The 11,872-nt window shown below is 42.4% G+C and overlaps 2 protein-coding genes across 7 annotated transcripts in view; one reads left to right on the top strand and one right to left on the bottom strand.

The window, feature by feature from the left end:
• LOC120749645 (rap1 GTPase-activating protein 1-like) overlaps window positions 1–4,631 on the top strand; it is a 43,571-nt gene extending 38,940 nt beyond the window's left edge. For 4 of the 6 annotated variants that reach the window (XM_040057247.1, XM_040057252.2, XM_040057254.2 and 1 more), the window contains 3 exons: window positions 734–819; window positions 977–1,047; window positions 2,994–3,690. In XM_040057247.1, coding sequence (XP_039913181.1) covers window positions 734–819; window positions 977–1,000 — 110 coding nt within the window. In that variant the 3' untranslated portion in view covers window positions 1,001–1,047; window positions 2,994–3,690. Of the gene's footprint in view, window positions 1–733; window positions 820–976; window positions 1,048–2,993; window positions 3,691–3,789 lie in introns of those variants that run through there. The other 2 variants (XM_040057253.2, XM_040057249.2) reach the window with 2 other exon arrangements.
• GSTK1 (glutathione S-transferase kappa 1) lies at window positions 3,833–11,552 on the bottom strand. The gene is made up of 8 exons (XM_040057265.2): window positions 11,401–11,552; window positions 10,635–10,716; window positions 9,736–9,864; window positions 9,296–9,396; window positions 8,841–8,876; window positions 6,016–6,132; window positions 5,411–5,504; window positions 3,833–4,119 (listed from the first exon to the last, which is right to left on the bottom strand). Exons 1-8 carry the CDS (start codon window positions 11,464–11,466, stop codon window positions 4,079–4,081), a joined length of 666 nt encoding a protein of 221 aa, XP_039913199.1. The 5' UTR covers window positions 11,467–11,552; the 3' UTR covers window positions 3,833–4,078.
• Window positions 11,553–11,872: the final 320 nt, after the last annotated feature.

The raw sequence follows: 11,872 nt of genomic DNA on the forward strand, positions 1-11,872 counted from the left end.
TAATTCAAATGCTTTCCATTTTCCTCTGATTTAAAGAAAAGAGTTGTAATACAGATTTATGTTGTAATGCAGCGATGCATGAACTGCCACAAACTACACTGGTTATGAAATGACCAGATATAGTAATTTTAACCATAGAATGGATAGAATGGAGGATCACCTAAGAATAAATGCAGAATGGTTTGAGAAGGCTGCTATGTTAAATACATCCTATCATTTTTTGAGAAATGTGTATGGTGAATATGGTGAATATAAGCTGATTACAGAAAGCAAAAGAATGGTTTTAATTTGTGAATTTTGCAAGTATTTAATCCCTGGTATTGCCATGGTGTTGATATGTGATGAGGCAAATTCCTTCAACCCTGAGGTTAGATGTGGGAATCTCAAGGGAGGGGTCAAAGGGAGAAAGAAGAGAAACACTGTGAGAGCATAAGATTAGAGTCTGCTTCACAAATGTGTATCCTTGGGAATAGGGCATTCAGACTGTCTGGAACCAGTGGCTGATTTATTTTTAAATGAAATGAAAGCAGTCACTTTCCTCATGTTTCTATCTAGAATGAAAAACAGATCAAGGGAACACTAGTCAGCTTGGGCATAGGTACACTCCTTTCACTCTTACCTGTGGATGAGCCACAGATCTGTGAAAACTTTGGGGTAAAACCAGCTATGTGTACAGCTCCTGGGATACCCTCTTGATTATTTCTGTATTGTTCTGTGCTTGGTTCCCTTCTAGGAAGCAGGTTGCTTCCTTCCAGCAGTGTTGCTGGCTCCAGTGGAAAAGGAAAAGGCAGCAAAGCAGAGGCTCAGCACCATAATCCAGTAAGTGCTTTAATAAAATGTTTCCTTCTCACTTGCACAGAAATGAGGATGGGAGAAAAGAGAGAGGCTTGATTTAGGAGGTGTTGCTTGCTGAGGGTTGAAGGGGCAGTAGGAAGGCAGTTGCAGGGGGAGGTTAAAGCGGTGCCTTGTTCTGCAGGCCTCCATTTTGTGCTGTGTGTGATGTCAGCGCTGGAGCGTGGTCTGCTGCATGCAGGGTGAGGAGCACAGGTAAAATGGACACAGGGGGAGGAGAGCCACGGGCCCCTGGCCGTCCCTGCCTCACTGAGACAGTGCAGCAAGTGCTGTACAGCTTCTCAGCAGTTACTCCTTCACCTTTCTCCCCACACGATCTTCCATGGCCAGCAGCTCTGACCTGTCTGATTTACCTAGGCGCTCCCTTTCTTGGTTGCCTCCTTCCTCTCAGGGAACAGCATTTCCCACTGAGATTCTCCTCTCTGCCCTAATCTAGGCACAGTTTCTTTCTCTTCTTTGTCTTTGATAGTTCAGTTTCCTTTGCTGAGATGCAGCCTACCTTTTTCTGTGCCTAACCTCTGCTTTTATAATTTTACTACTTTACAGAACCCCTTTCTGTTGCTCATTTTCTGTATTTGTGCCTATCTGTATACTTGCTTATTTGCTTTCAATCTAGCATTGGTGGGACCTACTTGTCCATGCCAGTTTCAGTTTTTTCAGACATGGGAGGTGGGACTTGATTCCTGGTGAGGTCTGTAATAGAGCAAATGGGAACACAGCATGAGGTTTGTTCCCTAGAATTCATAGTCCAGTTTTGCCTGTGTTGTTGAGAGTCTCTCTTTTTGCTCAGTGTCCTTTTCCTTGCCCAGTATCTTCTCTGGCCTGACTGCTGAACAGCTGCCTTGGAAGTGGTGGGGATGTGAGGCTCTCAGGAACTAGTTTAGTATATACCTGAGCAGATGTATCATCTTTATGGAAGAAAATTCTTCCAGCTATTCCTAAATATTCCTAGATAGCTGGTAGTTCCTATTGTTGCTGTTCAGATCCTCAGTGCTCAAGGTTTAGCTGCCACCTTGTGGCATTCAGAGCAGTCAGGTGAACAGCTCAGCTCCATGTGGTGTTGGCCACTGGTGCCTCAACAGATCAGAGAGGGGAGCTGGTGCTCACTCACCACTGAGACTGCTTCAGTGTGTGCTGCGACAAAGATGAGAACTGAGCATGACAGTGCAGCTGCCAGCCACTGTTTACTGGGGTCATCCCCAGAGCGTCTGCCAGGAGCTTGTGCTCACATCACAGCTCTGTAACACAGGAGCAAGGTTGCCTAAACCTCTGCCTAAATGAGGGGTAGAACTCCCTCAAAGTTCTGCTCCCAAACAGGCAAAGTTTGCTCAAAATAGGTACAGAGTCAGAATTGCAACAATCTGTAAGCTCACTGATAAGAAATGCAAAGGCTGTGGTTTTGCATTTACTGGTGGCTATTACAGGCAATAAGCAATGTGTCTCATTAGTGCTGAAGTATGATTTTAGTACCTAAATTTAATTTCCACTGATTTGAAGTAGGTAAAAGAGCATTTAAGAGAATTTTGTGAAATATATTGCAGTATGTAGGATCCATGTCTTTTGGTCCATCTGCCACAACATTCTGCCACAAAGGCTGCCTATTTTTCAGTTGATCTGGTTCAAAGAACAAAGTTTCATGAGACCCTGCATGAGACACTGTGAGATTATTTCCAGATGTTCTTTGAATTCTCACCAGCTCCTTATCAGACTTCTTTTTTTCCACAAAAGGGGAATACCACCCACTCCTGAGCACTGTTGGCTTAAAGTGATATTTTAGTCATTCCATTTTATCACAACCTCTGAATCAGTTTGATAGACTGGAGACTAGCAAAATTCAGGGGAGAAATGGTAAAAAATTTCTTTTTTACTCAAAGAAACCTATGGCACCCACATACAGGTAACTTCCTTGACATCTAACTCATCTCTCACAAGGATTTCCTTAAGTTCCAGGCTGGATTTGCCCAAAGACTAATGGGAACACTGGTAGAAAGGAGGAAGGACTCTTCCAATCCTAGGGTATTTCCTGAAGATCTGAAAGAAGTAAAAATTGTGGATGGGGGAACAAATTATACTCCCACAATACTTACCACTGTAACAATAATGAAGGATACAGATTTTTTTTTTCTGATGCTTTGTTCCAGGATTTGCTGTTCAAGTGAAAATACATTAATATGCTTTACCTTGAAGTTCAGAAAAAGACAAAAAACAGGAATTCCAGCCGCTGCTGTTTCATTCAGTGATGCATCAGAGTGTGGAATCATTGAGAAATCAAACTTCATATAAAAAAAATTTCTGTCTGTTATTCAAATTCACTTGATACAGGGCCAGGCTCAAACTGTTTCCATATGAAATTTCTTAATTTTATTGTTTGCACCCTTTTCCACTGCAGACTATATGATTGGAAGTCCCTCACAGCCATATCCAAATCACCTTTGGGTAGGCAGCAATTAGGGCATCCTTGAGAAAGCAAAACAGAGTTTTCTTCAGTTACCAGCTGAACCTATAATGGTGTTCACCACCATCCTCCAAAGACATTACTGTAAAACTTGCATTAATTAAAAACCCCTGCAAGGTTTGGGGTTGGTGCCCAAGAATGCATGTGTGGGGGGGTTTCCTCATATATAAGTCACTGCAGAGCAAGTTGTATCAAATATTGTCCAGGATGGGGACAGCTGCTTTTAAAATATTTGATTGGTTCCTTAGACTCTTCTTTGGGCTTGAATTGTGTCCTTTCCAGCTGCCATGATGCAAAGTAAAAGGAAGCATTAATATCTTAGCCTGTGCTCCTTATGTCTATGTAGTACACTGGACTTAAAATAAAAGGAGAATGTGGCCAGCTCCTCTTAGGTTGTGTGTGTGTGTTTATAAAAGACAAGCAGGAAGGCGTGAGAAACCCAGAGATTGCAGTCCAGTAACTACGTAATCTTCATGTTTTAGGGAAACATGTAAAGGAAAGAAAACCAACCAGGAAAGAAGAATGTTCACTCTGCAAGAAGTTTAATGTCAGTCTTTGATCTGTTGAAAGAAAGAAAGCACATTTGTATTGGTAAACACCTCACCAGGATGGTAATACTGGCAAACCGTGAAATTCTTCGAAATTAGAGATGAGACCAAGCAGTAAAGTTAACTGTTAGAAAGCCATCTCTCCATAAAATTGGATACATTCAGATAATCACTAAAAATTGACATACATTTTTTTCCTTCCTATATATTTCTCTGGGACTTTTCACAGCTTGGGGCTTGGAACTGGTCCCAGCCATTTTTCACCTGCAAGACAAACCAGCACAAAAGAGACAGTTAAAATATAATCCATACAAGTGATTGGCCGGTCATTTTTCTGCAGCAGGATTACTGTTCCTATTCTTGTGCAGGGTAACTTTTCTGATGGAATACAGATTTGTATCTTGTTTGGTGTGCTTCAGCCAGCTCCATAAATCTTTCACTGTCTAGTCACAACTGAAACTGTACAGAAGAATTATTTTCCTCCATTATAGATGAGACATTCTGCAGGTCAGAGGTATTCCACACAAGGGAGAAATCAGTTCTTTTTATATTTGTGGGGGCTGGGGGTTAAAGAAAAGTAAAAAAAGGGAGCAAGGCTGTGGAGTCAGAGAATCAAAAAGAAAATACGACTAAGTCTTTGGAGTTGAGACTAGAAACCAGGCCACAACATTCCAGTCAGTATTAGTGACTACTGTAGTGGGTGTTGGGTACTCTTCTTCCTCACTCTCATGCTTATAAAGAATATTTTATAGAATCAGAAACTCATCCAGCAAACTAAAATAAAAAATAAATAAAATACTAATTCCCTTCTGCTTAAGCCTGTGACTAATACTAATGTGCATTAATTAATTCTTTCTGCTGAACTGCCGAATGTTTTCCACAAATGCATGAGCTGATTATGTGCATAACTCTTTCTAGAGACACTCTCTCAAGTGCCAAAACTTGACATGAACAGTCAAATGTCCTCTAACTCATAAAAACAGATGACTTTAGCTTTATTATTTATCACAGTCAAACTTCTAAAGAATTTAAAGTGTGCATTCTGTTAATAGAAAAATGAAAAGAAGGATGCTCAATATATGAACAGCTGTGTAAGTAGCTGGACTGGGGAGCTGTAATAATGTGCTTTTACTAAGAAGGAACAGATATAAAATGAAAATGTTAGAAAAACAAAAGAAAAAAAAAAAAAAGCAGTGCCAGCCATTGTCATAATCTTAGCCAAAGCCTACTGTCCAGTACCAAAAGGTTACATATGAATATTTTGAGAACTAGAGAGTTTCAGTAGTATTTTGAGAATGGCACGTGGACCACAAAGCCTTGAAACATACCAAGAAAGGATGGAGAACTCAAGTTACTTCTGATCTGGAAATGGATCATTTGATCATTTTAAGTGTACTGAGACAGATTTCTGTCAGCAGTTGCATTCCAGGAGAAGGAAAACCAACATTATTTAACATTTGAAAGCCCCTAAGAGCGTTTTACTCAGCTGCTTTACATATTTTGTTCCAAGAGGGTGAAAGCATGAAAGCAAAGTGATACAATGAGGTAGACTCACCTATAACGCTGCCTAGTAGCTCTAAACGATCAGAGCCAAAAAACAGATGAGGTTTCCCATCATAATGTGCCACAACAGCAGGCATCCCAAATGCCTATTGACACCACGGAGATGAAACAGAGAATGTTATAATGGGAGAATTTCTTGCAGACATACCAATCTTCAGGAATAAAACCCAATAACATTTACTTTTTTTCCTCTCCTTCCTTTCACCTTCTTCATTAGAGATTCTTATTCTTAAAGATAAGCCTAATGAAGCCATCTGAAAGTAGGTGACTCTCCAGAGCCTGTGTGCCCCTTTTGAAGGAGCATAAAAAACTACCTGATTAATCCACAGTTCTATTTCAAGTAGCAATAAATGGTATATCTTAGTACGGGTCCTGCCCTTGCTGTCCAGCTGGAATGACCTGAGTGGGTCAACCTTGTGTTCCCAGATGACAGTGGGATAAACTACCAATAACAGTAAGGTGGCTTTCACACACTGGAAAACAAGGAGTCTGTATAGTGCTTTCTATTCATCACCCTCACTGTTCCTTGCTTCCCTGTATTCTTAAGAGGGAAGGAATGCATAGCTGTGAAGCCCAGTGCCATTGGAAGCATCTCACCCCGTATTTCAGTGCCTCAGCTGTTGTCTCTTTCAGTCGGTCCTTCACTGTAGGGGATGAAATCATTTCAAGTGCCTTCTGGGAGAGCTCTGCTGAGACCCCAGCCTGTCGAGCAACCTGTGAAAAGATGATATAATTAAGAATACTCTGAAAGTAAATATTCTAATTCCTACCCTCGTCTAATTAATTTAATCTTCAGTATTATCACCTAAGGTCTATTGACAAAGAAATTTCAAAATACTCTTGAACCACTTCTTGCACAACTGTCTTGTTGTATTCTTAACCTATTCATCATTTAAAAACTCTCAGATACAAAGCAGAAAAGGCATTTCAAAACTTCCAAGCACCAAATCTCAACTTTTTTTTTTCCTCCAGGAGTTCCTAAACCATAGGGAAAAAAAAAAACAACAAAAAAACAAAAAAAAAAAAAAAAAAACAAAACAAAAAAAACAAAAAAAAAAAAAAAAAAAAAAACCCCACAAAACAAACAAAAAAAAAACCACCAACAAAAAAACCCCAACAAAAACACCTGTGATACGACTCATCAGATAATTAAACCCCCCCCCCTCAAACTGGTGTTATGAAAAATAAAATCTTACTGTGCAAGCCTACCAAGACAGAAACAGTTTGTATGACAAATGTGGCCACATGGGATGTGTAAGTGACACTACATGAGACACTAAATCACAGAGGTGAAACAGTTCCTGGTGTTACTGCTGTATCTTTTTCACCTCCCCTGAGGTTCTGCCACACAGGAATGAGACAAAGTAGCCAGATTTAAAGGTCTAATGTTTAACTGTTAACAAAGAAATAAAATACTGCACATGGACAAGTAATCCTGCACATGCAGGTGTTAATGACTCTTTCTTTCAATTACTTTTTTTGTTTAGTGCACACTTTCGTGTACCTTCTCCTACTTACACATGGGGGAAATGAGGAGCACTTTTTGACTGTGCTTGAACAGGAGGTTAAACAAATGTACCACTGGACCAGAACAAAATGCTTGGTAGCCGCCGTGCTTAGACTGCAATATTTACACAGTGACATAGTATCTGGTCATCACCATTTCAGGGCAGAAAGAAGATTTAAGTGGAACGGGGCAGAATTCAGATCCTACATTGCTGCTATAGCAATTTATGTGAAGCTACTGCTGACCAAAAATACTTAGGAATTATTATCAAGTAAAGAAAGTTCCATTTTTCTGACTGACGTGTAATATGAGTTCACCTATAAAGACTCAGATGATTGGTTGGGACCTCTCATCCACCTTTGGATGACAAATTTCCAGAAGAGGGAAAGTCTAGTACTTGTTGCAGGAGTGACTGAAGACAGACACAAGCAGACAAGGGAACACCTCCCTCTCTGCCTTGATGAACTGGGGGGATGCTCATCGACTGCCAAACTGTCACTAAATTAGAGATCATTCTGAGTATGAAGCTTGTGGCACTGAAGTTCTGCATGTCCTTGCTTTATTTAAATAATGATGGATTCAGACACTATGTGACAGTGCTCTGTATATATTTATGTGCTGGGTCTAGCTGTAATGGAGCTACTTTTCTTCACAGCAACTCATGTGGTTTTATGTTTCAGATCTGTGACCAAAGCAATGCTGATAACATCCTAATTATTTTACTTATTGATGAATGGTGTTTCCACAGTGCCTAGGCAGCCTCTGGTTCTCACTCTCCCCCCACAGTGAATAAACAGGGGCTTCACCAGAGGCTGGGAGATGACCTGAACTAACCAAAGAGACAGACCATGCCATATGCCATGCTCAGCAGTAATTGGTGAGGAGGAGGTTTAGGCAGGTGAACCTTTTTCTCGGGAACTGGCTGAGCAGTCTATGTGTAGGTGGTTCTTTGTTTTTTTTTAATTCTGCTTTCACTTCTCTTATGCTTATTAAGTAATTTTATCTCAACCCACAAGCTTTCTGGCTTTTATTCTGCTTTTCCTCTTCCCCTGTCGTGGGCAGTGGGAGGAAGCAAGCGAGCACCTGTGTGGTGCTTGGCTGCCTACCAGGGTGAAAGTACCACACTTAAATTATATCTTTCAAATCTTGCATCTTAAAAAGGCAAAATACAAAGCTTTGCTGAAATTTTGGTAAAAAGATACACAAAGATGAAGCTGAAGTGCAAGGACAAGACTTGGGAGGAACAGCACAAGTGCAAGTTTCAGATTTCAACTCGGGATGTTGGACAGGAGAGACTAACCATGGACTCCTCTCTTTTCTTAATATTCCAAGAACTAGTAAAATAATGAAGAAAGGAGAGACCTTCAAGAGGATCTTGTGGTATGCTAACTTACATGCCATTACAGCTTTTACTGTAATAAGCAACATTGAAATGGCAAAATACATCAAGATTATAATTTCCAGGTATATAAAACGGCAATACAGCACTGAGCTGAACCTGACTCCATCACTTTCTCGAAGGAAAGTCACCTTTCCCAAGTGTTGCATTTCACCTGAACTTTTCATAGAGCAGGAATACTTCAATGCATTCTGGAGAAACTATACTTTCATGACTGTTAATAAAACAGTATCAACAGATAACTCATTGTCCAGACTGGGTATCTTGCCACATGAATTAACAAAAAAGAAGTGTATTCTGGTTCTGACTGTTACGTAAAACATGAGAAGAAAAAAAAAAGCAAAAAGAATCCAAACAGCTGCAAGGGAATTTAAATCCATGTTTTTTCTGTCTGAAATTTTTCAATACTTCAACTGCTCATTTGACAAAGATGTCTTTATGTCTGTTAGTGATCAAAGTCATCAATAACAATCTCTATCAGAAATTCAGAAGCACCAAGAAAAAGGAGACACTTACAGCCAATATGTTCTCTGTCTGACTGATATCTTCATGCTGATAAAAGAATAAAATAAGTAAATCAGTATTTAAGAAAGAAGAGCTTGGCTCTGGATTTAAAAGCAAGTTTTCTAAGGAAAAAGAAACAACTCAATACTAGTTACTGGAGAAATTACCTCAGAAAAGGTCTTATGTCACCTAATCTGGGAATATATTAAAGTGCTTTCTGATATGAACCACTGATCCAGTGGTCCAGCCTGCTGGACTCACCATATATACCTAAAAGAAGGCAAATTAAGCTGATTATAAGCTAATTCTTTTCATAGTGGCTCCTGAACTGCTGTGACCTTAAATTCCTTGCTATGACTTTTCATTAAAATACATTTTCTTCCTCTTGCTGGAATTCCACATTTGAATGATATAGGACAGGAAGGGTGACAGAAAGGGTTGGGAAGTTGGCCGCATAAAATACTGACCTGTGACCAAAACCGCATCCAGAACTCCCTAGATAATGGTTCCAGGTACTGGGGGTTTGTCATGTCCATGGCTGTGATAAAGCGCATGGCCGTCAGACTGCCTGGATTCGTGGGGAGACAGAGAAACACACAGACAAGGCACAGCATCGGGAGCAGGTGTGGTCTGCATGACTAAGAAGTGTGATCTCCCCTGTAACAGTCCTGAGAAACCCACAGCCTGTCCAGTAAAGCTCATGTCGATCCACAGTTATCTCCCATGCTAGTATCAGTCACAGCCGTATTTCTCCAGAAATTTCTTTCATGGCTAAGAATGAACAGACTTGATGCTGCTCACAGGTTCAGGAAAAGGCTGCACACAGGGAATTCATCTTCACCTTTACTGTTAGGCAGAACTAGAACCAGAGGGGCTAGGGATGAGAAATACCAGCTAAGACTCTTACTTGTGCCCATGATACGTTGGAAGTCATCTGCAGACATGTGTACAGGCACCTGGTAGTATTTTGCCATCCTTTTAATATCCTTCAGCATGTATTCCCCTCGCTTTGGTAACATTGCTGGTGGCTTGTTACCTTTTAGGAAAAAGTTCTGTTGAGATTTCCCGCTGTATTATAATAACACTGAACAACCAACACTAGACAAATTATGCCTCATAGATACACATACCTAAGGAAGAGTATAATTTCATGTTATTTCATATTGGCTTACTGAAACATACTTGTCTTTTCCAAAGATAATGCTATGATTTAAACATGGTATATTTCAGTTTTGTGCAGATCAAACCTTTAAGATAGCTGAATCAGTTTTAAACCAAGGTACAAATGTACTGGCAGGAATTTATGTTTATTTAGACAGATGACTTTTAAGCTAGACCAATCCTAATACATGGCTAAACCGATGTAAAGATGTGGTAATTCATGATTTATAAGTCTTGGTGGTCTAGTTAAGGCCACAAGTACTGTTTCAGGACATACTTGTATCCTTCTCACATATTACAAAGTGCAAGTGTTCCACAAATTAATTCTGCTTTAAAACCTAACTCTAGGAAAACACTCCATATCAAGGTTGGTTGGTTTGTTTGTTTGTTTTTTATTGTATTTTAGAACTGATGAACTTTGGCACAGACTGTCTGTGCAGTTGCAACGGTGTGAAATTCCTCGTGACTAATTTCTCAATCCCTTGGCGCTCCACAATCCTACAGTTAATCTGCTGCTGGTGCCAAAACTTAGTTCGGAGCTGACTCTGCTTGGGCTCTGCACACACCAAGGGCCTGCACACTAGTGCTCCGCTAGTGAAGAAGGTGTCTATCTCCCTGCAGAGCTCATCTCCCTGTACTCCGTACCAGTTTGTTGCATTATGCCACCAAGGAACGCTGGACGGAAGCGCAGGTCAATGTTCCAGATGTTCCGGTACCGGCAGAGAACCTGCAACGGGAACGAGTTGTGAGGGATTCACAGTCAGAGATGTCTATAGAGCAGTAAATACTACAGATAAATCCTTTCCCGTTGCATTAGAGCTAGTCCTAAAGCCTTTCCTGGATGCTGCCACAGGACTATGTTCCAGATGTTCCGGTACCGGCAGAGAACCTGCAACGGGAACGAGTTGTGAGGGATTCACAGTCAGAGATGTCTATAGAGCAGTAAATACTACAGATAAATCCTTTCCCGTTGCATTAGAGCTAGTCCTAAAGCCTTTCCTGGATGCTGCCAGAGGACTCTGTTTCAGAAAAACTGTGTCACGGCTGTCCACGTCTAAGCAGGGGTAAGTAGGGGAAAGGTCAGGCTCGTCTCATCATCAGGGCACTCGCACTTGTTAAATGTGAAAACAGTGTTAAACGTCAAGCATAATGTTGAGCACTATATCCTGCACTGGCGTTTGGCTCGGACACGCTTCCCTGGTGTCCCTGGATTTCAAAATGCGAAGGAGAAGCCCAGGCACCACTCAGAGGTGAGAGAAAAAGTAACTACGGGCGCAAAGGGCGCTGCCAGCAGCCAGCCGGCCGAGCTGCCGCCCTTGAGCGGCCCTTCCGAGGGACCGGCGGGGCTCCAGAGTGGCTCGGGCACCGCGGAGACCCGGGAAGGGCCTCCCTCCCTCTGCCCACCCCTCACCTCAAACGCCAGCCAGGAGTACGGGGAGATCACATCGTAATACAACTCCACGAGCGTCCGGCCCATCCTGGCCCCGTCCCGTCCCGTGCCGTGCCGTGCCGTGCCGCCGCTCCCCAGCGTCCGACGGCCGCAGCCCCGCCCCGGGCAGGGAGCGGGCGAGGGGCGGGAGCGGGGCCGGAACGGGGCGGTGCTTCCTTCCCTGCGGAAAGGAGCCTCCTCCCCCACCGCCCCCTGGCTCCTTGTCCCCGCAGCTGCTGCTCCCTCGGCGAATCCCGGCCCGGGAGTAAGAGCAGGGCTGGGATCGCAGGGGGCCGGCACGGAGCCCGTGCCCTTGTCCGTGAGGAGGCCGGGGAAGAGCAGGCTCCCGAGGAGGGAATCCGGGGGCTGACTCAGCGGAGCAGTCCAGCATGTTTTCCCGGGAGCACGGCTTCCCTGCCGGATCAGCAAGCGATTTACACTGCACTGTGGCCCT

The sequence above is a fragment of the Hirundo rustica genome, chromosome 2 (assembly GCF_015227805.2).
Source record: "Hirundo rustica isolate bHirRus1 chromosome 2, bHirRus1.pri.v3, whole genome shotgun sequence".
Classification (NCBI taxonomy): domain Eukaryota; kingdom Metazoa; phylum Chordata; class Aves; order Passeriformes; family Hirundinidae; genus Hirundo; species Hirundo rustica.

Excerpts from the sequence above, each read along its gene's own strand:
- GSTK1 (XM_040057265.2), bottom strand. The coding sequence starts at position 11,466 with ATGGGCCGGACGCTCGTGGAGTTGTATTACGATGTGATCTCCCCGTAC. Across the intron at positions 10,717-11,400 it reads ACTCCTGGCTGGCGTTTGAG|GTTCTCTGCCGGTACCGGAA; the intron begins GTGAGGGGTGGG and ends TTCCCGTTGCAG. Across the intron at positions 6,133-8,840 it reads AGACAGAGAACATATTGGCT|GTTGCTCGACAGGCTGGGGT; the intron begins GTAAGTGTCTCC and ends ATCTTTTCACAG.